Below are 22835 nucleotides of genomic sequence, written 5' to 3'. Positions count from 1 at the left end.
CTAATGTTTTGTACACTAATTGTATGTGGGACATTCTGAAATCCATTTGAGTGAGTTTTTTAAATTATTATATTTTGTTCCTCTGTATTTATTATATTGTATTCATCTGTATTGCCTCATCACAAAAGAGACAGATGATATTCAACTGATATTTGTAGTCTTAATCAACTATTAAACCCCCAATGGAAATACAATCTGTGTTCAGCTCATACCGTCGTCTTATCTTCCAGCCCCATCAGTTTCCTCTGATTAGAAATCTCCAAACCATTTTCCTTTTCTATTGAAATCTAACTCGCTGATATAAAGTCTACTTTTATGAGGAGGAAATTCAATTAACCCACTGAAATGTCCATTATCTGGTGGAAATGTTGGGATTGTATGAAGAATTGGAGACACCATTCCCCTTAATTGCTGTTCAGTTTAGCCTCTTTGGAGCTGTGAAGTTAACTACCATGCCATTGGCGGTGTCATCGGTCGAAACGACTAAACACACAGGGACCATTACATGTTAACACAGCATACTGTATATGTAGCCTATGTTTTAACTTGGTGTATGAGTTGAAAAACAGAAGTTTTTAATATCACCTTTGTGTCGGCTACTATGTCCAATGAGTAATATTCATTATTGTTGTGAGCCAACCTCATATCTGTGACACTAGAGAGTCACTCATTCTCAGTGTATCCAGTCACTAACTAGGGTATCATCTGTGATTACAGTGTGTGTCAAAGACATGATTGATTTCCCGAGCTCTTTAAAGAAACACATCTATCTCTCCACCTCCCGCCTAATAACCATCCCGACTCTCATTCCCCACGCGCAGACAGACTAGCGGTGCGTGTCACTCGCTCCAGATGTTTTGGAGTGGAGGATATGAGAGCAATGTTGTGGTGGCAAATAGAGGAATGGGCTTCCGTTTCCCATTTGGTCCGTGGTGGAATCGTCGGTTTGAGGTTGCGCCTTTCCTAATAATCTCTCCATACAGGGGTTATTGAAGTTTGAATATAAACGTATCGTGAATTCTCCTTTTATTTATTTACATCCACATAAAATGCCCATTAAATTGGAGTTAAAGTGAGGAGCAGAAGTGGAGCTCAATTGAAGATGTGAAAGTGTTTTCACAAAACATTGTAGTAGTGACAATTGCGTTTCAGTCCTACCATTAAATAGTTTGTTGTCAAAAGCAGGTTTTTATCCTAGTAATATTTTTTTGTGTGTCAGTGTTGCTGAATCTGAAACATCTGAAACATCTGAAAATGTTTACCAGGATGTAAATCTCATAATCCCTTTTAAATGGAGAACAGTATGTATGTGACAGAAGGGGTCAAGGACAATTACCAGAGTTCTGAAAATATTTAAGTGAAGATAATCAACACTAACCAAGGGAAGGAAATGAAAGCAAGGCAGAGGCATCTATTTCATACTATAAGCATTTGGCGTCATTATCTTCAGCGATACACCGAGAGAAACATCTCTCTGTCCCAGTACATCAGCCCTCTGTGCTAATGCCACATTCGGTGTCACTCACCGGTGACGTCCACCTCAGAGATAAAGAGAGCAGAAGAGTGGAGAGAGAGAGAGAGAGAGAGAGAGAGAGAGAGAGAGAGAGAGATTCAGAGCATATAGAAAGAGTCTCCTGTTTGTCTGATGTGTATTTTCCAATTGCATGTTCCCTTGTAGTGAGATTGGTGTCTCGGGGTCACCAGGTCAAGTTTGCCCATTGAACCAATCACAAAGGGACATTCCACTGAGGTCACATCAGTGAGAGTTTTAAAAGAGGCTCCATGTATTGAGGAGTTGTTTCCCTCTGACCTCCAGGTCATTAGGACGTCACGCCGGCCCTTCACAGCCCTGCTCCTTGACGTTGAACTGACGTAGGGAGGTCATAAGGCTGTTATAGATGGTGTCGTAACCCCCGACCCCATGGAAACCCCTAATCTGTCCTGCTCCTCAGATATTTGGTGACAACAAATGACACAAAGTCTAGATCTAGTAAACGCATCCACACACTGAAACGCTCATAGACACAGAAACGCTAACACGTACACACACAGGGCACACTTCTACACTCCCCACTGTGAATAATCAAGTTTTTCCCTCTCCCCTTCTCATCACCCTGCTGAGGCCAGACAGTTCTTCCCTCTCCCCTTCTTGTCACCCTGCTGAGGCCAGACAGTTCTTCCCTCTCCCCTTCTCGTCACCCTGCTGAGGCCAGACAGTTCTCCCTCTCCCCTTCTCGTCACCCTGCTGAGGCCAGACAGTTCTCCCTCTCCCCTTCTCGTCACCCTGCTGAGGCTGACAGTTCTCCCTTCCCACCCTCTCCCCTTCTCGCACCCTGCTGAGGCCAGACAGTTCTCCCTCTCCCCTTCTCGACACCCTGCCGAGGCCAGACAGTTCTCCCTCTCCCCTTCTCGTCACCCTGCTGAGGCCAGACAGTTCTTCCCTCTCCCCTTCTCGACACCCTGCCGAGGCCAGACAGTTCTCCCTCTCCCCTTCTCGTCACCCTGCTGAGGCCAGACAGTTCTTCCCTCTCCCCTTCTTGTCACCCTGCTGAGGCCAGACAGTTCTCCCTCTCCCCTTCTCGACACCCTGCCGAGGCCAGACAGTTCTCCCTCTCCCCTTCTCGTCACCCTGCTGAGGCCAGACAGTTCTTCCCTCTCCCCTTCTCGACACCCTGCCGAGACCAGACAGTTCTCCCTCTCCCCTTCTCGTCACCCTGCTGAGGCCAGACAGTTCTTCCCTCTCCCCTTCTTGTCACCCTGCTGAGGCCAGACAGTTCTCCCTCTCCCCTTCTCGACACCCTGCCGAGGCCAGACAGTTCTCCCTCTCCCCTTCTCGTCACCCTGCTGAGGCCAGACAGTTCTTCCCTCTCCCCTTCTCGACACCCTGCCGAGGCCAGACAGTTCTCCCTCTCCCCTTCTCGTCACCCTGCTGAAGGCAGACAGTTCTTCCCTCTCCCCTTCTCGTCACCCTGCTGAGGCCAGACAGTTCTTCCCTCTCCCCTTCTTGTCACCCTGCTGAGGCCAGACAGTTCTCTCCCCCTCCTCCTCACTGAGGTTTGGGGTAACCCTCCTGGGGCAACAGCAGCGGTCTCTCTCCCAATTCTCAGACTGTCCAGTCCTGTCACACACCCCCTAGTCCTCTGTTAGCAGCTCTACTGTGCCACTACACCCAGGCCCATCTCAATGACAGGAGCCACTCAGTGACAGGACGCAGGCTGTTCTGTAACACCGTCTCTCTTGACTCACTCAGTGACAGGACACAGGCTGTGCTGTAACACCGTCTCTCTTGAGTCACTCAGTGACAGGACACAGGCTGTTCTGTAACACTGTCTCTCTTGACTCACTCAGTGACAGGACACACACTGTTCTGTAACTCCGTCTCTCTCTAGACTCACTCAGTGACAGGACACACACTGTTCTGCAACATCGTCTCTCTAGACTCACTCAGTGACAGGACACACACTGTTCTGCAACACCGTCTCTTTAGACTCACTCAGTGACAGGACACACACTGTTCTGCAACATCGTCTCTCTAGACTCACTCAGTGACAGGACACACACTGTTCTGTAACACCGTCTCTCTAGACTCACTCAGTGACAGGACACACACTGTTCTGTAACTCCGTCTCTCTAGACTCACTCAGTGACAGGACACACACTGTTCTGCAACATCGTCTCTCTAGACTCACTCAGTGACAGGACACACACTGTTCTGCAACACCGTCTCTCTAGAATCACTCAGTGACAGGACACACACTGTTCTGTAACTCCGTCTCTCTCTAGACTCACTCAGTGACAGGACACACACTGTTCTGTAACACCGTCTCTCTAGACTCACTCAGTGACAGGACACACACTGTTCTGTAACACCGTCTCTTTAGACTCACTCAGTGACAGGACACACACTGTTCTGCAACATCGTCTCTCTAGACTCACTCAGTGACAGGACACATACTGTGCTGTAACACCGTCTCTCTAGACTCACTCAGTGACAGAACGCAGGCTGTTCTGTAACACCGTCTCTCTAGACTCACTCAGTGACAGGACGCACACTGTTCTGTAACACCGTCTCTCTAGACTCACTCAGTGACAGAACGCAGGCTGTTCTGTAACACCGTCTCTCTAGACTCACTCAGTGACAGGACACACACTGTTCTGTAACACCGTCTCTCTAGACTCACTCAGTGACAGGACACACACTGTTCTGTAACACCGTCTCTCTAGACTCACTCAGTGACAGGACACACACTGTTCTGTAACACCGTGACTCACTCTGACAGAACGCAGGCTGTTCTGTAACACCGTCTCTCTAGACTCACTCAGTGACAGGACACACACTGTTCTGTAACACCGTCTCTCTAGACTCACTCAGTGACAGTGACAGGACTCACTCAGTGACAGGACGCACACTGTTCTGCAACATCGTCTCTCTAGACTCACTCAGTGACAGGACACACACTGTTCTGTAACACCGTCTCTTTAGACTCACTCAGTGACAGGACACACACTGTTCTGCAACATCGTCTCTCTAGACTCACTCAGTGACAGGACACACACTGTGCTGTAACACCGTCTCTCTAGACTCACTCAGTGACAGAACGCAGGCTGTTCTGTAACACCGTCTCTCTAGACTCACTCAGTGACAGGACACACACTGTTCTGTAACACCGTCTCTCTAGACTCACTCAGTGACAGAACGCAGGCTGTTCTGTAACACCGTCTCTCTAGACTCACTCAGTGACAGGACACACACTTTTCTGTAACACCGTCTCTCTAGACTCACTCAGTGACAGAACGCAGGCTGTTCTGCAACACCGTCTCTCTAGACTCACTCAGTGACAGGACGCACACTGTTCTGTAACACCGTCTCTCTAGACTCACTCAGTGACAGGACACACACTGTGTAGTTCGCCCAGGCCCTCTCCTGCTGTGTCGTGGCCACACCGGCCCCTTTAAGAGCCTCAGCACCCAGAAGCCCTTTCTTCAGCAAGACTGTGATGTAACTAGGATGCTTGTGTGTCTCCATAATCCCTCTCTCTCTTTCTCTCCCTCTCTCCTCCTCTGCCTCCTTTCGTAATGTTACTTGTTTGAAAACAGATCTAGCTTGGCCTTCCTGTCCACCTCCAAACCCCCCCTCTCTCAAAACCAAAACCCTGAAATGAAATCAGGACGGTCACACAGTAAGCCAACGCTTCCCCACTTGTCTCCCCTGTCGTCGGGTGTCACGCTGTTGTTGTAGTTTTGCGTAGGAATTAGCCGCCTATCAGTCAGCCCATCAGACTCTGACATGCTGTGGAGATATGAATCATGATCTGTGACTGTGAAATCCAGTTGCTGGATATGATTGGGTCTCTATTATATTACTGAATGAATTATATTATAGTGAATGGAATTGAATTACAGAGCAGATGTCATGTATTAACTCTGTGGAAGCAGCAAAGCCGAACATCTCCAATGACAATAACACGGAAGATGGCCAGGCAGGTCTCACACAATGCTTTGTTTGTGTTTGCTCTAGAAATGAGCTGTGGGATGTCTTTCTGAAAACTACTGTTTATGTCCCAAGTGTGTGAGTATGTGTGTTCATTAGTGTGTGTTTAGTAGTGTGTGTGTGTGTGTTTTGGTAGAATGTACACATACTAACTAATTCCTTACAAATGTAGATGTGTGACAGCAATAAAAGAAACTCCAGGTAAAACATTTTATTCAGTCATCCCTCCCTTTCCTTCCAGTTTTCAAATCTGCCTAAAGGCAAGTAGTGGGGAAACCCTGAAATCCTGCGTGGCTTATAGAAGTGTCTTCTGTGGCCTTCACTGAGTGAGGAATCCAGCCTCCTGTCGATATACCCATTCATCACCAGGATAGCATTAGTCTAAGCGTAAGCAGTGTCTGGAGCTTGGGGCTAAAACTGTGGGCTAAACCTGTGGGCTGGGACTAGGGCTCTCTGCCTAGTCTCTCTCTGTCTGTCTGTCTCTCTGTCTGTCTCTCTGTCTGTCCTATCTGTGGCAGGCCCAGGTAGGGTGCCGGGGAGCACAATGTGTGGAGGATTAGCTTCAGAGCTGGGCCCCAGCCCAGGGCCCCTGCTGGCCTTTCACAGCCCCGGCAGGGGAGCACACCGTGGGGATGGGACAGGGTCATGGGTACCCCGCCTTGGGGGTGTGAGAGCAGAGAGAGCGGAGCCTGGGAAAAAAGCAGACACTGGCGGTGCTTGGGCTTTAGCGTTCTCAGCACTCCACCACCAGGCTTTACCTCACAGCAGGTGACTTGTGTCAGATCCGCAGCGCTAGGCTAGCAGAGCTAACGCTGCAGAGTGGAGCTGTCTGTGGACACTGGGATAGCCGAGCTCAACTGACTGACAGCATGGTATGTTTGTAAAGGGGTTCTTTCTTTTGGAGGATTCTTTTGTATTTTTCCCCGTCTCTTCTTTCTTTTAGGTTTTCTGTTAATTCCATCAGACGTTGACTCACTGTCTCAGTGTGTCGGTTGGGGCAACATTTCTGTTGGTCAGCTTGTGGGAAGCTTTTTGTTATTTCGTCCTCTAAATGCTCTCTCGTTGTCAGCGTAGACCTGTACAGCTACGGTCATTTGGCGGCGATAGACAACCAAATTTGAAAGCAAACAGTGATTTGATTCTTCTGCAGCAGTCTGTCGGACTGAATGAATACGATGACAGGTTGAAGTAACATGTTCCATCTCCTCTCTGCTTTTTGTAGATTTCTCCCCTCCGAAGTTTGTTCCTGTCTTCCTTCTCCTCACGTCCTCTGAGTGGGGCGTAGTATAATGATGATAGGCATCGCCCTTACTAAGCCCATTTCCCCACGCTGTGAGACTCATAGCATGGGGCTAGGGTAGCTCCTCTAGTAGCCAGATGGCTAACCCCTCACAGCCTCTCTGCATAGACAGCCCAAGCTAACTGCTCATTTATATGCCGATAGGAGAGGGGCGACAGGAGTCCGATTTGGAGAAAGAGAGCGAGCGATAGTGGGATGGAAACAGTGTGAGGTAATAATGATGTAAAGAATTGCATTATGTCGTGGAGTCATCGGGTCGTGAGGCAAGAGACAAACTTTCTCTTTTTTTTGGTCCTGTCCTTTGTGCAACGGCGGGGCGCATTGGAGTATGGGGAGGGATGGAAGGGATGTATGGGTGGATTGATGGACAAATTGTCATGACGACAGGGCTGGGGCTGATTGTAGTCTTCTTCCTCTCACCTCCTGTTGTCCAATCAGATGTGCGAGCAGCGTGCAGGGCAGGAGCAGGAGAGGATGCGTCTACAGCAGCATTACAGCACGGAGAGGGACAATCTGGTCCAGCAGCGCCAGCGGGAGGTGGGCACCATGGAGAGGGAGGCGCGGGCCGCCCTGCACCAGCACCAGCACCAGACCCAGGAGTGGAGGCAACACGACGCCCAGGTAGGAGGTCTCACTACTCTCCTCTGGTCCGCACCGCTCTCCCGCTGTTTCTCTCCTGGTTACCATTTTGTTTAGCCATTAACGTTCTGTGGTACTGGGCTTTCAAAAACGCTGCGAGTACTACTTTCTCACCTGCTGCTAGGTGCGATTTCTGAGCAGAATTTATTTTGTAGGGGTGCAGGTGTGTGTGAGCGGAAAGGAAAGAATCTCGAATTCTTATTTAAATCCTAAATTATTTTATTTGCAAAATAAAATAGGAAGGACCGTTGTTGTTGTAGGAAGGACTGCAAATGAATGGAAAAGTTAAATGCCGATTAAACCAAAAGAAATTAATATTATCACACAGTGCTAACTTCTAATGCGGTTCTGTATTTCTTTCCTGGTTTCGCGGCAGGGTTCCGTGCTAGAAGTGAAAAGACTTGAAATGCATGGAAACCACAGGTTGCCAGATAAAGGAAAGGAAGGCTCTTGGTCGCTGTGCAGTACCTCTGGCCTTTTCTTCCCCAAACCCTGGGTTGCATTTCTCTGCTTTCTTTCCCTGGTTCACCGGGGTCGGTATCAGCCATGTATCAGCCACATACGGCGAGTGCCCCGTAATCCTCCTACGGAGGAACAGGCTGGACATGGCATTCTCCCCTCACCGCAGGTAGCCATCTCCCTCTCATAAGCACCAGTTACTTTCCCATTACAACAACACACTACTGCTACAATGGCTATATGACATTTGGCGCTATATTGATGGAGTCCCCAATCCCCAAGCCTATTTAACACTTGTGATTCCAGCAGGTTTTCTCTCCCTGCAGCCCTGCTCCACTCTCTTCCCTCCATGTCCCCTCTCTTCGCCGCTTCTCCTGCCTGGCTAGCATGGAGACGCTGTGGGAAGCTATTTGACAGAGCAGCCCCCGTCCGGGGATGTATTTGACTCCTCAAGCCTCCAGATGAAATGTAGAATGTCAGCATGGCGAGGGCTTGTTTATTGGCTCCTGGCTGGAGACTAGGGGTCCAGCCGTGCACATTCATTATTTTTGGACATTTGGACAAACGGCGACTCTCAAATGTTTTTGCAGCAAACGGCGGACACAGATGGTTCCCAGGTTACACAACTGTGTACGAACAACAGAACCAAATGGAATTTCACCGTTAAGATTATTATTAATCATTTAGATTATTATTCTTTTTAAGAAGTAGGTCGAGTATTAATTAGTATAGGCCTAGATTTAAAAGCATTTAGACTTAAATGGGGAATAAAATAAATATATTGTCTTTACTATTTGATATTGTTGGTCATAAATTAATTCATAGAAATATGATTAGAACTATAGAAAGATGGCATTTAAACTGTAGCATTTCAAGGTCAAACAGTCAAATGTTTTAGAAACATTGTTATTTCATGTTCATCCGCTCCATACATTTGACAGTAAGACCGGGTTATGTGTTCAGTACGCACTGTTCTATATGGCAGAGGTGACAGCTTTCTATATGGCAGAGGTGACAGCTTTCTATATGGCAGAGGTGACAGCTTTCTATATGGCAGAGGTGACAGCTTTCTATATGGCAGAGGTGACAGCTTTCTATATGGCAGAGGTGACAGCTTTCTATATGGCAGAGGTGAGAGGTGACAGCTTTCTATAGAGGTGGCAGAGGTGACAGCTTTCTATATGGCAGAGGTGACAGCTTTCTATATGGCAGAGGTGACAGCTTTCTATATGGCAGAGGTGACAGCTTTCTATATGGCAGAGGTGACAGCTTTCTATATGGCCTCTGCTCCTTTCAGTGGAAGAAAACATCTCATCTTCCCCCACACACACACACACACACACACACACACACATACACAGCTACCCTGAAAACACTCTCTCAACTATGATTTGAGGTATCTGTTGGCACCCACTCTACTATTCTGGTTAGTCTGTCTGTCTCTGCCATGGCCATCGCTCGACCATACGATTATGTGGAGCCACATCGAGCCACAACACACCTCAAAATCTCCCCTCCCCCAATGAAAAATAAATAAAACCAAAGTTCTCTCTGTGGTTCAGGTTCTTGGAAAGCAGCAGTTGGGCTTTGTATTTGTATTTATTTATTTTACCAGGTAAGTTGACTGGGAGCACATTCTCATCTACGGTAAGGACCTGGGGAATAGTTACAGGGGACAGGAGGGGGGATGAATGAGCCAATTAGAAAGATGAGTTTTTTTAACATCACTTTAGGTCCCATATTATGAAGTAGGTTTGCATTACCATAGACGTTTACCCCTTTGAAACTCTGTTTGAAAGAGGAATGTGGAAAGAGTATTTTGTTGATGCATCCAGAAAATATGAACGCTTTCTGAAACTGGCAGGCATAGTTTAAATGCACTACTTTATTCATACTACTTAGTACTTTTCACTATTGTGAGGCTTAAGTGGTATTCAACATTCCATCAAGCGACTCACCCACACTATCTTGTGTGTGAGGAAGACAGACAATGGAATCTGTCCCGATGTGACTGCCAGGATTTGGGAATCAACTCCTGGCGAGGTGATTGGATCCAGGCCCTGCTTTCCCGCTCTTCTTTCCCTTCTTGGAATCTCTGGAATGATTGTGTTGCTCACTTACTCTCTCTCTTCCTGGAATCTCTGGAAGGATTGTGTTGCTCACTTACTCTCTCTCTTCCTGGAATCTCTGGAAGGATTGTGTTGCTCACTTACTCTCTCTCTTCCTGACTATGGAAAGCTGGCAGAGGGAGCGGATGTCAGCCACACGTCGTGAGGATGGGTAATCCCGACTCATCCCCTTCACATGGTAGGATGAGTCTAATAAATAGGCTGGCCTCCACCCCACCCAACCAGTTGAGTAGGACAACAAATGAGTCGTGGTCAACATAGAGGAGGAGGAGATGCAGGAGGAAGAGAGTTCTCTGTCCTGGCCTCATCACCACTTGTTGTTATCCAGGATACTCTGCTGGGGCCCCTTCCCTGGCCAACTGTCTGTGTTACCCTGCTAAATAAAGGCCTAGAGTCTGGACAAGGAGAGCTCAATTAAAGAGATCAATTAAAGAAACATTGCAGAAGTGGAGAAAGTAAAAGTTGTACGTCCATTATGATATTCTGAGAGAGAAACTTGAAATATATAACAAGGCAATTAGAAATGCCAGACGGACTCATTTTTCTAACTTGATCACAATTAATCAGAATGAATCCAGAGTGCTCTTCTCCACCATTGATGACCTGATAAATCCTACCCCCTCAAATCTATGTGAATTTCCCCCACATCTAAATGTGATACGTTTGCGGAGATAAGATCAGTCAAGTAAGACCTGATGATACGTTTTGTGCCCTAGCCTACTACGTCATGTCATCGAGTCACATTCTTTTCCAATCTATAGAACACTCTTTTACATACAGCAGGTTTTTAAAGGACCAAAGAGTTTGGTCTGCATCGTTCTTAGTGATATCACAACTTAAGCCTTCTACCTGCCTTCTGGATCCTATCCCCATCACCTTCTTCAAAACTGGTTTTAATTGCATATCTGAAGAAGTGCAAACTATTGTTAATCACTTCCTGTTCACAGACACTATCTCCAGTGTCCCAAAAACTGCTGTGTGGAAACCACTTCTGAAGAAGTCATGTAGATTCTGCGGCTCCTAGCAGTTTTCGCCAAATCTCCAACCTTCCATTCTGAAACAACATTCAGGAGAAATTCGTTTTCAAACAGCAAAATATTTTTTTTGTGCCAACTGTGTTTTTAAAGAATGGAATGTGTTTTTTGTGTCCCCCACAGCACAGAGACAGCCTTAAAGTGGTAAAGGATTTTAGCGCCAACACAGATGCCAAACAGCTCTCTGTCCTTCAGTTTATATATGTTACCGCTTGGCAGCGTTATCAGAACGCACAGCATTGATTTTCACTGCTACGCAGACGATTCACCGGTTTTAATGTCTCTGCACTAGCTGTCTGGGAGTTTTACAATTCATTTTAAGATTCTTCTATTGGTTTTTAAATCAATCCACGATTGTGCCCCTCAATACATGTCAGACATGCTTTTAAGTTATGTACCCAGTAGGTTCCTCAGAGTGAGTTTGCCGATCGGCATCTCAAAGACCTTGATGAGCCAATGTTTTGGATGAAATCATCAGCAAAATGAATAGTTGCATACAACTTCCATACACCATCGCTCAACCGGTTGAAGTCGAGAGGTTTCTTTTCCACCAATGGGTTCCCAAATACGAATGGATCAATGGACAGCACCCATATCGCCATAAAAGCACCATCCCAAAGGGAATTCAACTATGTGGACAGAAAAGGCTTCACGTAATGTGGAGGTTATGTGATGTGCAAAAGATGCTGCTGTATGTGGTGACCAGGTGGAACAACTCATTCATTCTGCAGAACAGCGATGTTGGCCGATACACCTACAGGATGGAACTGTTGAGGATGTTGAGGATGGTGACTGTTGCCTACTCATTTGAAATATATTTGCCATTGCAGGCCGTCATTGTAAATAAGAATTTGTTCTTAACTGACTTCACTAGTTAAATAAAGGTTATATATATTTTAAAAAAGTATTTCTTAAATAAAGCAACTTGAATTGTCCTGCAACTTGAAATGAGCTTTGTGCAGTGACAGTACTGTGTAAATGAGCTTTGTGCAGTGACAGTACTGTTTAAATGAGCTTTGTGCAGTGACAGTACTGTTTAAATGAGCTTTGTGCAGTGACAGTACTGTGTAAATTAGCTTTGTGTCGTGACAGTGCCGTTTAAATGAGCTTTGTGCAGTGACAGTGCCATTTAAATGAGCTTTGTGCAGTGACAGTACTGTTTAAATGAGCTTTGTGCAGTGACAGTACTGTGTAAATTAGCTTTGTGTCGTGACAGTGCCGTTTAAATGAGCTTTGTGCAGTGACAGTGCTGTTTAAATGAGCTTTGTGCAGTGACAGTGCTGTTTAAATGAGCTTTGTGCAGTGACAGTGCTGTTTAAATGAGCTTTGTGCAGTGACAGTGCTGTTTAAATGAGCTTTGTGCAGTGACAGTACTGTTTAAATTAGCTTTGTGCAGTGACAGTGCTGTTTAAATGAGCTTTGTGCAGTGACAGTGCTGTTTAAATGAGCTTTGTGCAGTGACAGTGCCGTTTAAATGAGATGTTTCTTTTCCAGTTAAGGACCCTTCTCTTGTGCCTTTTTGTGGCTGCAGTGGTGTTTGCTGTATCATCAACTAATGAGGAAATAGTTATTTGGAGATTGGTGTGATGCTGGGTTGGGAGTTTGGATTTGGCGTCCAACACACAGAGGGAATTATCCTCCTCATCAGCCTTGGGGTCATCATTGTGATGCTTTTACCATCCAAAACCGTCAACTGGGCTTTTGCCACGCTCATAGTCCTCCATTTCAACCATTATCTTTGAAGATGAAAGGATGAGCTTTAAAAGCAGCATCAGTTGCCAGTCCCTGCAGCCAGGACAGCAGCTCTCAGTAAATGTGTTAGCCTGCAGCCTGGACAGCAGCTCTCAGTAAATGTGTTCCCCTGCAGCCTGGACAGCAGCTCTCAGTAAATGTGTTAGCCTGCAGCCTGGACAGCAGCTCTCAGTAAATGTGTTCGTCTGCAGCCTGGACAGCAGCTCTCAGTAAATGTGTTAGCCTGCAGCCTGGACAGCAGCTCTCAGTAAATGTGTTCGTCTGCAACCTGGACAGCAGCTCTCAGTAAATGTGTTCCCCTGCAGCCTGGACAGCAGCTCTCAGTAAATGTGTTAGCCTGCAGCCTGGACAGCAGCTCTCAGTATATGTGTTCGCCTGCAGCCTGGACAGCAGCTCTCAGTAAATGTGTTAGCCTGCATCCTGGACAGCAGCTCTCAGTAAATGTGTTAGCCTGCAGCCTGGACAGCAGCTCTCAGTAAATGTGTTCCCCTGCAGCCTGGACAGCAGCTCTCAGTAAATGTGTTAGCCTGCAGCCTGGACAGCAGCTCTCAGTAAATGTGTTAGCCTGCAGCCTGGACAGCAACTCTCAGTAAATGTGTTAGCCTGCAGCCTGGACAGCAGCTCTCCGTAAATGTGTTCCCCTGCAGCCTGGACAGTAGTAAATGTGTTAGCTGCAGCCTGGACAGCAGCTCTCAGTAAATGTGTTCGGAACCTGGACAGCAGCTCTCCGTAAATGTGTTCCCCTGCAGCCTGGACAGCAGCTCTCAGTAAATGTGTTAGTCTGCAGCCTGGACAGCAGCTCTCAGTAAATGTGTTCGTCTGCAACCTGGACAGCAGCTCTCAGTAAATGTGTTCCCCTGCAGCCTGGACAGCAGCTCTCAGTAAATGTGTTAGTCTGCAGCCTGGACAGCAGCTCTCAGTAAATGTGTTAGTCTGCAGCCTGGACAGCAGCTCTCAGTAAATGTGTTAGCCTGCAGCCTGGACAGCAGCTCTCAGTAAATGTGTTCCCCTGCATCCTGGACAGCAGCTCTCAGTAAATGTGTTAGTCTGCAGCCTGGACAGCAGCTCTCAGTAAATGTGTTAGCCTGCAGCCTGGACAGCAGCTCTCAGTAAATGTATTTCCCTGCAGCCTGGACAGCAGCTCTCAGTAAATGTGTTAGCCTGCATCCTGGACAGCAGCTCTCAGTAAATGTGTTAGTCTGCAGCCTGGACAGCAGCTCTCAGTAAATGTGTTAGCCTGCATCCTGGACAGCAACTCTCAGTAAATGTGTTAGTCTGCAGCCTGGACAGCAGCTCTCAGTAAATGTGTTAGTCTGCAGCCTGGACAGCAGCTCTCAGTAAATGTGTTAGCCTGCATCCTGGACAGCAACTCTCAGTAAATGTGTTAGTCTGCAGCCTGGACAGCAGCTCTCAGTAAATGTGTTAGCCTGCAGCCTGGACAGCAGCTCTCAGTAAATGTGTTCCCCTGCATCCTGGACAGCAGCTCTCAGTAAATGTGTTAGTCTGCAGCCTGGACAGCAGCTCTCAGTAAATGTGTTAGCCTGCAGCCTGGACAGCAGCTCTCAGTAAATGTGTTAGTCTGCAGCCTGGACAGCAGCTCTCAGTAAATGTGTTAGCCTGCATCCTGGACAGCAGCTCTCAGTAAATGTGTTAGTCTGCAGCCTGGACAGCAGCTCTCAGTAAATGTGTTAGCCTGCAGCCTGGACAGCAGCTCTCAGTAAATGTGTTCCCTGCAGCCTGGACAGCAGCTCTCAGTAAATGTGTTAGCCTGCAGCCTGGACAGCAGCTCTCAGTAAATGTGTTAGTCTGCAGCCTGGACAGCAACTCTCAGTAAATGTGTTAGCCTGCAGCCTGGACAGCAGCTCTCAGTAAATGTGTTAGTCTGCAGCCTGGACAGCAGCTCTCAGTAAATGTGTTCGTCTGCAACCTGGACAGCAGCTCTCCGTAAATGTGTTCCCCTGCAGCCTGGACAGCAGCTCTCAGTAAATGTGTTAGTCTGCAGCCTGGACAGCAGCTCTCAGTAAATGTGTTAGCCTGCATCCTGGACAGCAGCTCTCAGTAAATGTGTTAGTCTGCAGCCTGGACAGCAGCTCTCAGTAAATGTGTTAGCCTGCAGCCTGGACAGCAGCTCTCAGTAAATGTGTTAGCCTGCAGCCTGGACAGCAGCTCTCAGTAAATGTGTTAGCCTGCATCCTGGACAGCAGCTCTCAGTAAATGTGTTAGTCTGCAGCCTGGACAGCAGCTCTCAGTAAATGTGTTAGCCTGCAGCCTGGACAGCAGCTCTCAGTAAATGTGTTCGTCTGCAGCCTGGACAGCAACTCTCAGTAAATGTGTTAGCCTGCAGCCTGGACAGCAGCTCTCCGTAAATGTGTTCCCCTGCAGCCTGGACAGCAGCTCTCAGTAAATGTGTTAGTCTGCAGCCTGGACAGCAGCTCTCAGTAAATGTGTTCGTCTGCAACCTGGACAGCAGCTCTCAGTAAATGTGTTCGTCTGCAACCTGGACAGCAGCTCTCCGTAAATGTGTTAGTCTGCAGCCTGGACAGCAGCTCTCAGTAAATGTGTTAGTCTGCAGCCTGGACAGCAGCTCTCAGTAAATGTGTTCGTCTGCAACCTGGACAGCAGCTCTCCGTAAATGTGTTAGTCTGCAGCCTGGACAGCAGCTCTCAGTAAATGTGTTAGTCTGCAGCCTGGACAGCAGCTCTCAGTAAATGTGTTCGTCTGCAGCCTGGACAGCAGCTCTCAGTAAATGTGTTAGTCTGCAGCCTGGACAGCAGCTCTCAGTAAATGTGTTCCCCTGCAGCCTGGACAGCAGCTCTCAGTAAATGTGTTCCCCTGCAGCCTGGACAGCAGCTCTCAGTAAATGTGTTAGCCTGCAGCCTGGACAGCAGCTCTCCGTAAATGTGTTCCCCTGCAGCCTGGACAGCAGCTCTCAGTAAATGTGTTAGTCTGCAGCCTGGACAGCAGCTCTCAGTAAATGTGTTCCCCTGCAGCTCTGTGCTGCTCTGTTAGGCGATCAGCGGCACAGGAGGGTGGAAGAGAGCCCCATTAGAGAGACCAAGAGAGAGTTACAGAGAGGGGGAGACACACACACACTCCCTCATCAAACACACTCTCAAGAGACACGCAGTCCTCTCTGTCCCCAAACACAGTCCATATTCTGGTGCAATACTCATGTTTTCTCTTGTTTTTAAACCTAATAAATAGTTTTGTCAGTGTTCTGACTGTCTGCCACGGCACAGTGGATCTGTCCTCTCCTCAAACAGCTTGATATTTAAATGGATTAACTGTTGTTGTTTAGGGGTGATATGTATTTCGCTTAGTTAGTGCTGTTGTTTCTCATGCTTTGAGGACATTGGAGTCTGTTTCCTTATTAGTCCGTCCAAAGAATGCCACTTCAGAAACTACACTAACATTCCAAATGAATTTAAGCCTTGTTGTCCTGAACAACAGAAACGTGATCATTCTATTGGCTCGTTCTTACAGCGACTTTACTCAACTCATTTTTATGGGTAATTCCGTTTTTTTCCCCCTCTTGCGTCCTGACAACGTCTTTTCTGAGAAACATCTGGACTTCAAACAGCATGGGAGAGAGTCAGATCTTCAGAGGGGTCTCTTCTTAACACTGTGATGGACTAAATAATCACCCTGGCAAAACTTTCAAATAACTTTTTCTCCCAGTAAGTGATTAACAAGACAGGGAGAAATGAAGGGCCTGATGACAGGGTGAGTCTGAGCTGAGGAAGGGTGTCTGATGAGAGAGAAGACGGCACAACAGGCAGCTGGACAAGAACGCTGTGTCTTGGGGGAGGGGGTGTGTGTCTGTCTCACTCTCTGCCTTGTAATTGAACGATTGATCAGTCACTATAGATGGTTTTGTCAGGCCAGCCCTGTCTTCCCTTCCTCCCAGACATCCTATGGCCATTGGGCTCTGTCTGTTGTTGAGTTGACACTTCAGTGGGTTGGTTAGAGTTATGTTTGATGTTTGCATGTTGATTAGATCACATCTTTTTGTGATTGAGGTAGGACTGCTAGAAGTTTCACTTTCACATGTCTCGTGCGGACACAGAGAGATCAATGGCTGACGTTCGTTGTGTGTTCTAGTACCTAAGTCATTAGATTGAGGATTACATTCAGCTCCACATTTTACTTCTTATAAGCTTTGTTATTAGAAATGATTTTCTGAGAGTGGGTGAGAATTTGGAGTAGGGGTAGCTATTGTTTTTAAATATCGTCCACTTGTCACATGCCACAAATGAGCTTGTTTCCAACTGCAGCTGTCCCTTATTTTCCCTGTCTCCCTCCCCCTTTCTCCCTATTGATGTTCAGTCCAAGCTCAGACAGATGTGGTCTCTACTCCAGATTGGCTCTTTCTCTCTCTCTGTCTTTTGTTCTCTCTATCCCCTATCCATTCATATATTTGAATATTGGATTTTATCTATTTAATTTCAATTTTTTCAATTTCCTCACCTCTCAAATCTATTCTTGCCGCTTCAGGTGATTTAGTATAACCTCATACAACAAACGACTTAACATTCATACACTTCAACATGTATTTAATCACACATACTATGTCAGCATGGTGTGAGGAAGCTGTCATGAAGAGTAGGACTGTTGGACTAAATTGACACCCTTCAGTTCAGAATGCAATTATGCACCTGCTGCAACAATACTAGGCAGTCCTTTTATTTCCAACTTTTGTTTTCAGTAGCCTATATGTTTTTAGCCTATATGTTGTTAGCCTATATGTTTTTAGCCTATATGTTGTTAGCCTATATGTTTTTAGCCTATATGTTGTTAGCCTATATGTTTTTAGCCTTTATGTTGTTAGCCTATATGTTATTAGCCTATATGTTTTTAGCCTATATGTTGTTAGCCTATATGTTTTTAGCCTATATGTTGTTAGCCTATATGTTATTAGCCTGTATGTTTTTAGCCTAAATGTTGTTAGCCTTTATGTGTTTAGCCTATATGTTGTTAGCCTATATGTTATTAGCCTGTATGTTTTTAGCCTATATGTTTTTAGCCTATATGTTGTTAGCCTATATGTTTTTAGCCTATATGTTGTTAGCCTATATGTTATTAGCCTGTATGTTTTTAGCCTATATGTTGTTAGCCTATATGTTATTAGCCTGTATGTTTTTAGCCTATATGTTGTTAGCCTATATGTTTTTAGCCTATATGTTATTAGCCTGTATGTTTGTAGCCTATATGTTGTTAGCCTATATGTGTTTAGCCTATATGTTGTTAGCCTTTATGTTGTTAGCCTTTATGTTGTTAGCCTTTATGTCTGTTTCCAGCCAATGTTAGCCTATATGTTGTTAGCCTATATGTTGTTAGCCTTTATGTTGTTAGCCTTATATGTTGTTAGCCTGTTGTTAGCCTATATGTTGTTAGCCTATATGTTGTTAGCCTTTATGTTGTTAGCCTATATGTTGTTAGCCTATATGTTGTTAGCCTATATGTTGTTAGCCTTTATGTTGTTAGCCTATATGTTGTTAGCCTATATGTTGTTAGCCTATATGTTGTTAACCTATATGTTGTTAGCCTATATGTTATTTCCCAAACATATTAAAGTTGTCGTGAAGAGGGATCAGCAAGACGAGTTGAAGAGGGAATTCTACATTAAAGGCTGTTGAGGGACCTGTTCTAATAGCTGCCTGCCCTTGAAGTCATGTGGACCATCACGCCTGGCACTGTTTATGGTCTCTCTCTCTCTGTCTCTCTGTATGTGTGTGTTGTGTGTGAGTTTGTGCGTATCCTCCTATTTTTCTGTGTTGTCTGTCTCTGTGTGTGAGGGTGTGTGACACAGCCATGGCATCTGGGTGTTGTGGTGATGCAGCCTTTGATGTCTCTGTGAGATTTTCCACCAAAAAAAAAGACTTCAGACGCTTTCTGCTCTAATTGCCATGTGACTGAAGCCATAACGAGAGAGAACCTCACTGTCCTGGGATGCCCGGGTGTCTGTGGAGAGAGAGTGGGGAAGGGACAGTAGAGGGTGTATGTGGAGAGAGAGGGGAAGGGACAGTAGATGGTGTCTGTGGAGAGAGAGGGGAAGGGACAGTAGAGGGTGTCTGTGGAGAGAGGGGGGAAGGGACAGTAGAATGTGTCTGTGGAGAGAGAGGGGAAGGGACAGTAGAATGTGTCTGTGGAGAGAGAGGGTAAGGGACAGTAGAATGTGTATGTGGAGAGAGGGTGGAAGGGACAGTAGAGGGTGTCTGTGGAGAGATAGGGGAAGGGACAGTAGAATGTGTCTGTGGAGAGAGGGTGGAAGGGACAGTACAGGGTGTCTGTGGAGAGAGAGGGGAAGGGACAGTATAATGTGTCTGTGGAGAGACAGGGGAAGGGACAGTAGAGGGTGTCTGTGGAGAGAGAGGGGAAGGGACAGTACAGGGTGTCTGTGGAGAGAGGGGAAGGGACAGTAGAGGGTGTCTGTGGAGAGAGAGGGGAAGGGACAGTACAGGGTGTCTGTGGAGAGAGGGGAAGGGTACAAGGAGACAGGGACAGTAAGGGTGTCTGTGGAGAGAGAGGGGAAGGGACAGTACAGGGTGTCTGTGGAGAAGAGGGGAAGGGACAGTAGAGGGTGTCTGTGGAGAGATAGGGGGAAGGGACAGTAGAGGGTGTCTGTGGAGAGAGGGGGGAAGGGACAGTAGAATGTGTCTGTGGAGAGAGAGGGGAAGGGACAGTAGAATGTGTCTGTGGAGAGAGAGGGACAGTAAGGGACAGTAGAATGTGTCTGTGGGGAGAGAGGGGAGAAGGGACAGTAGAGGGTGTCTGTGGAGAGAGAGGGGAAGGGACAGTACAGGGTGTCTGTGGAGAGAGAGGGGAGAAGGGACAGTAGAGGGTGTCTGTGGAGAGATAAGGGACAGTACAGGGTGTCTGTGGAAGGGACAGTAGAGGGTGTCTGTGGAGAGAGAGGGGAAGGGACAGTAAAATGTGTCTGTGGAGAGAGAGGGGAAGGGACAGTACAGGGTGTCTGTGGAGAGAGAGGGGAAGGGACAGTACAGGGTGTCTGTGGAGAGAGAGGGGAAGGGACAGTGGAGGGTGTCTGTGGAGAGAGAGGGGAAGGGACAGTATAATGTGTCTGTGGAGAGAGAGGGGAAGGGACAGTAGAGGGTGTCTGTGGAGAGAGAGGGGAAGAGACAGTATAATGTGTCTGTGGAGAGAGAGGGGAAGAGACAGTATAATGTGTCTGTGGAGAGAGAGGGGAAGGGACAGTAGAGGGTGTCTGTGGAGAGAGAGGGGAAGGGACAGTAGAGGGTGTCTGTGGAGAGAGGGGAAGGGACAGTACATGGTGCCTGTGGAGAGAGAGGGGAAGGGACAGTACAGGGTGTCTGTGGAGAGAGGGGAAGGGACAGTAGAGGGTGTCTGTGGAGAGATAGGGGAAGGGACAGTAAAATGTGTCTGTGGAGAGGGACAGTACAGGGTCTGTGGAAGGGACAGTACAGGGTGTCTGTGGAGAGAGAGGGGAAGGGACAGTACATGGTGCCTGTGGAGAGAGAGGGGAAGGGACAGTACAGGGTGTCTGTGGAGAGAGGCGAAGGGACAGTAGAGGGAGAGATAGGGGAAGGGACAGTAAAATGAGAGAGAGGGGAAGGGACAGTGGAGGGTGTCTGTGGAGAGAGAGGGGAAGGGACAGTATAATGTGTCTGTGGAGAGAGAGGGGAAGGGACAGTAGAGGGTGTCTGTGGAGAGAGAGGGGAAGAGACAGTATAATGTGTCTGTGGAGAGAGAGGGGAAGAGACAGTATAATGTGTCTGTGGAGAGAGAGGGGAAGAGACAGTATAATGTGTCTGTGGAGAGAGAGGGGAAGGGAGAGTAGAGGGTGTCTGTGGAGAGAGAGGGGAAGGGACAGTATAATGTGTCTGTGGAGAGAGAGGGGAAGGACCAGTAGAATGTGTCTGTGGAGAGAGAGGGGAAGGGACAGTATAATGTGTCTGTGGAGAGAGAGGGGAAGGACCAGTAGAATGTGTCTGTGGGGAGAGAGGGGAAGGGACAGTACAGGGTGTCTGTGGAGAGAGAGAGGAAGGGACAGTATAATGTGTCTGTGTAGAGAGAGGGGAAGGACCAGTAGAATGTGTCTGTGGAGAGAGAGGGGAAGGGACAGTACAGGGTGTCTGTGGAGAGAGAGGGGAAGAGACAGTATAATGTGTCTGTGGAGAGAGAGAGGAAGGGACTGTATAATGTGTCTGTGGAGACAGAGGGGAAGGGACAGTACAGGGTGTCTGTGGAGAGAGAGGGGAAGGGACAGTAGATGGTGTCTGTGGAGAGAGAGGGGAAGGGACAGTACAGGGTGTCTGTGGAGAGAGAGGGGAAGGGACAGTAGAGGGTGTCTGTGGAGAGAGAGGGGAAGGGACAGTACAGGGTGTCTGTGGAGAGAGGGGAAGGGACAGTAGAGGGTGTCTGTGGAGAGAGGGGAAGGGACAGTAGAGGGTGTCTGTGGAGAGATAGGGGAAGGGACAGTAAAATGTGTCTGTGGAGAGAGAGGGGAAGGGACAGTACAGGGTGTCTGTGGAGAGAGAGGGGAAGGGACAGTACAGGGTGTCTGTGGAGAGAGAGGGGAAGGGGGGAAGGGACAGTATAGGTGTCTGTGGAGAGAGGGACAGGGGTGTCTGTGGAAGGGACAGTATAATGTGTCTGTGGAGAGAGAGGGGAAGGGACAGTACAGGGTGTCTGTGGAGAGAGAGGGGAAGGGACAGTACAGGGTGTCTGTGGAGAGAGAGGGGAAGGGACAGTAGAGGGTGTCTGTGGAGAGAGAGGGGAAGGGACAGTACAGGGTGTCTGTGGAGAGAGGGGAAGGGACAGTAAAATGTGTCTGTGGAGAGAGAGGGGAAGGGACAGTACAGGGTGTCTGTGGAGAGAGAGGGGAAGGGACAGTACAGGGTGTCTGTGGAGAGAGAGGGGAAGGGACAGTAGAGGGTGTCTGTGGAGAGAGAGGGGAAGGGACAGTATAATGTGTCTGTGGAGAGAGAGGGGAAGGGACAGTAGAGGGTGTCTGTGGAGAGAGAGGGGAAGAGACAGTATAATGTGTCTGTGGAGAGAGAGGGGAAGAGACAGTATAATGTGTCTGTGGAGAGAGAGGGGAAGGGACAGTAGAGGGTGTCTGTGGAGAGAGAGGGGAAGGGACAGTAGAGGGTGTCTGTGGAGAGAGAGGGGAAGGGACAGTATAATGTGTCTGTGGAGAGAGAGGGGAAGGGACAGTAGAGGGTGTCTGTGGAGAGAGGGGGAAGGGACAGTAGAGGTGTCTGTGGAGAGAGAGGGGAAGGGACAGTATAATGTGTCTGTGGAGAGAGAGGGGAAGGACAGTAGAATGTGTCTGTGGAGAGAGAGGGGAAGGACAGTAGAATGTGTCTGTGGAGAGAGAGGGGAAGGGGAAGGGACAGTAGAGGGTGTCTGTGGAGAGAGAGGGGAAGGGACAGTATAATGTGTCTGTGGAGAGAGAGGGGAAGGACCAGTAGAATGTGTCTGTGGAGAGAGAGGGGAAGGGACAGTATAATGTGTCTGTGGAGAGAGAGAGGAAGGGACAGTATAATGTGTCTGTGGAGAGAGAGGGGAAGGGACAGTATAATGTGTCTGTGGAGAGAGAGGGGAAGGGACAGTACAGGGTGTCTGTGGAGAGAGAGGGGAAGGGACAGTAGAGGGTGTCTGTGGAGAGATAGGGGAAGGGACAGTAGAATGTGTCTGTGGAGAGAGAGGGGAAGGGACAGTAGAGGGTGTCTGTGGAGAGAGAGGGGAAGGGACAGTACAGGGTGTCTGTGGAGAGAGAGGGGAAGGGACAGTACAGGGTGTCTGTGGAGAGAGGGGAAGGGACAGTACAGGGTGTCTGTGGAGAGAGAGGGGAAGGGACATTAGAGGGTGTCTGTGGAGAGAGGGGAAGGGACAGTAGAGGGTGTCTGTGGAGAGAGAGGGGAAGGGACAGTACAGGGTGTCTGTGGAGAGAGAGGGGAAGGGACAGTACAGGGTGTCTGTGGAGAGAGAGGGGAAGGGACAGTACAGGGTGTCTGTGGAGAGAGAGGAAGGGACAGTAGGTCTGT

General features: G+C 47.9%; 1 protein-coding gene across 1 annotated transcript in view; it reads left to right on the top strand.

Moving 5' to 3' along the window:
* Nucleotides 1-22835, top strand: part of cep112 (centrosomal protein 112) — a 236846-nt gene that overhangs the window by 103034 nt on the left and 110977 nt on the right. The window contains exon 20 of the mRNA XM_064987051.1: nucleotides 7230-7412. Within this exon, the coding sequence (XP_064843123.1) occupies nucleotides 7230-7412 (183 nt within the window). The remainder of the gene's footprint in view (nucleotides 1-7229; nucleotides 7413-22835) is intronic.

The sequence above is a fragment of the Oncorhynchus masou genome, chromosome 14 (genome assembly GCF_036934945.1).
Source record: "Oncorhynchus masou masou isolate Uvic2021 chromosome 14, UVic_Omas_1.1, whole genome shotgun sequence".
Classification (NCBI taxonomy): domain Eukaryota; kingdom Metazoa; phylum Chordata; class Actinopteri; order Salmoniformes; family Salmonidae; genus Oncorhynchus; species Oncorhynchus masou.
The sequence above is the reverse complement of the archived record's forward strand: the minus strand, read 5'-3'. Positions and strand labels throughout refer to the sequence as shown.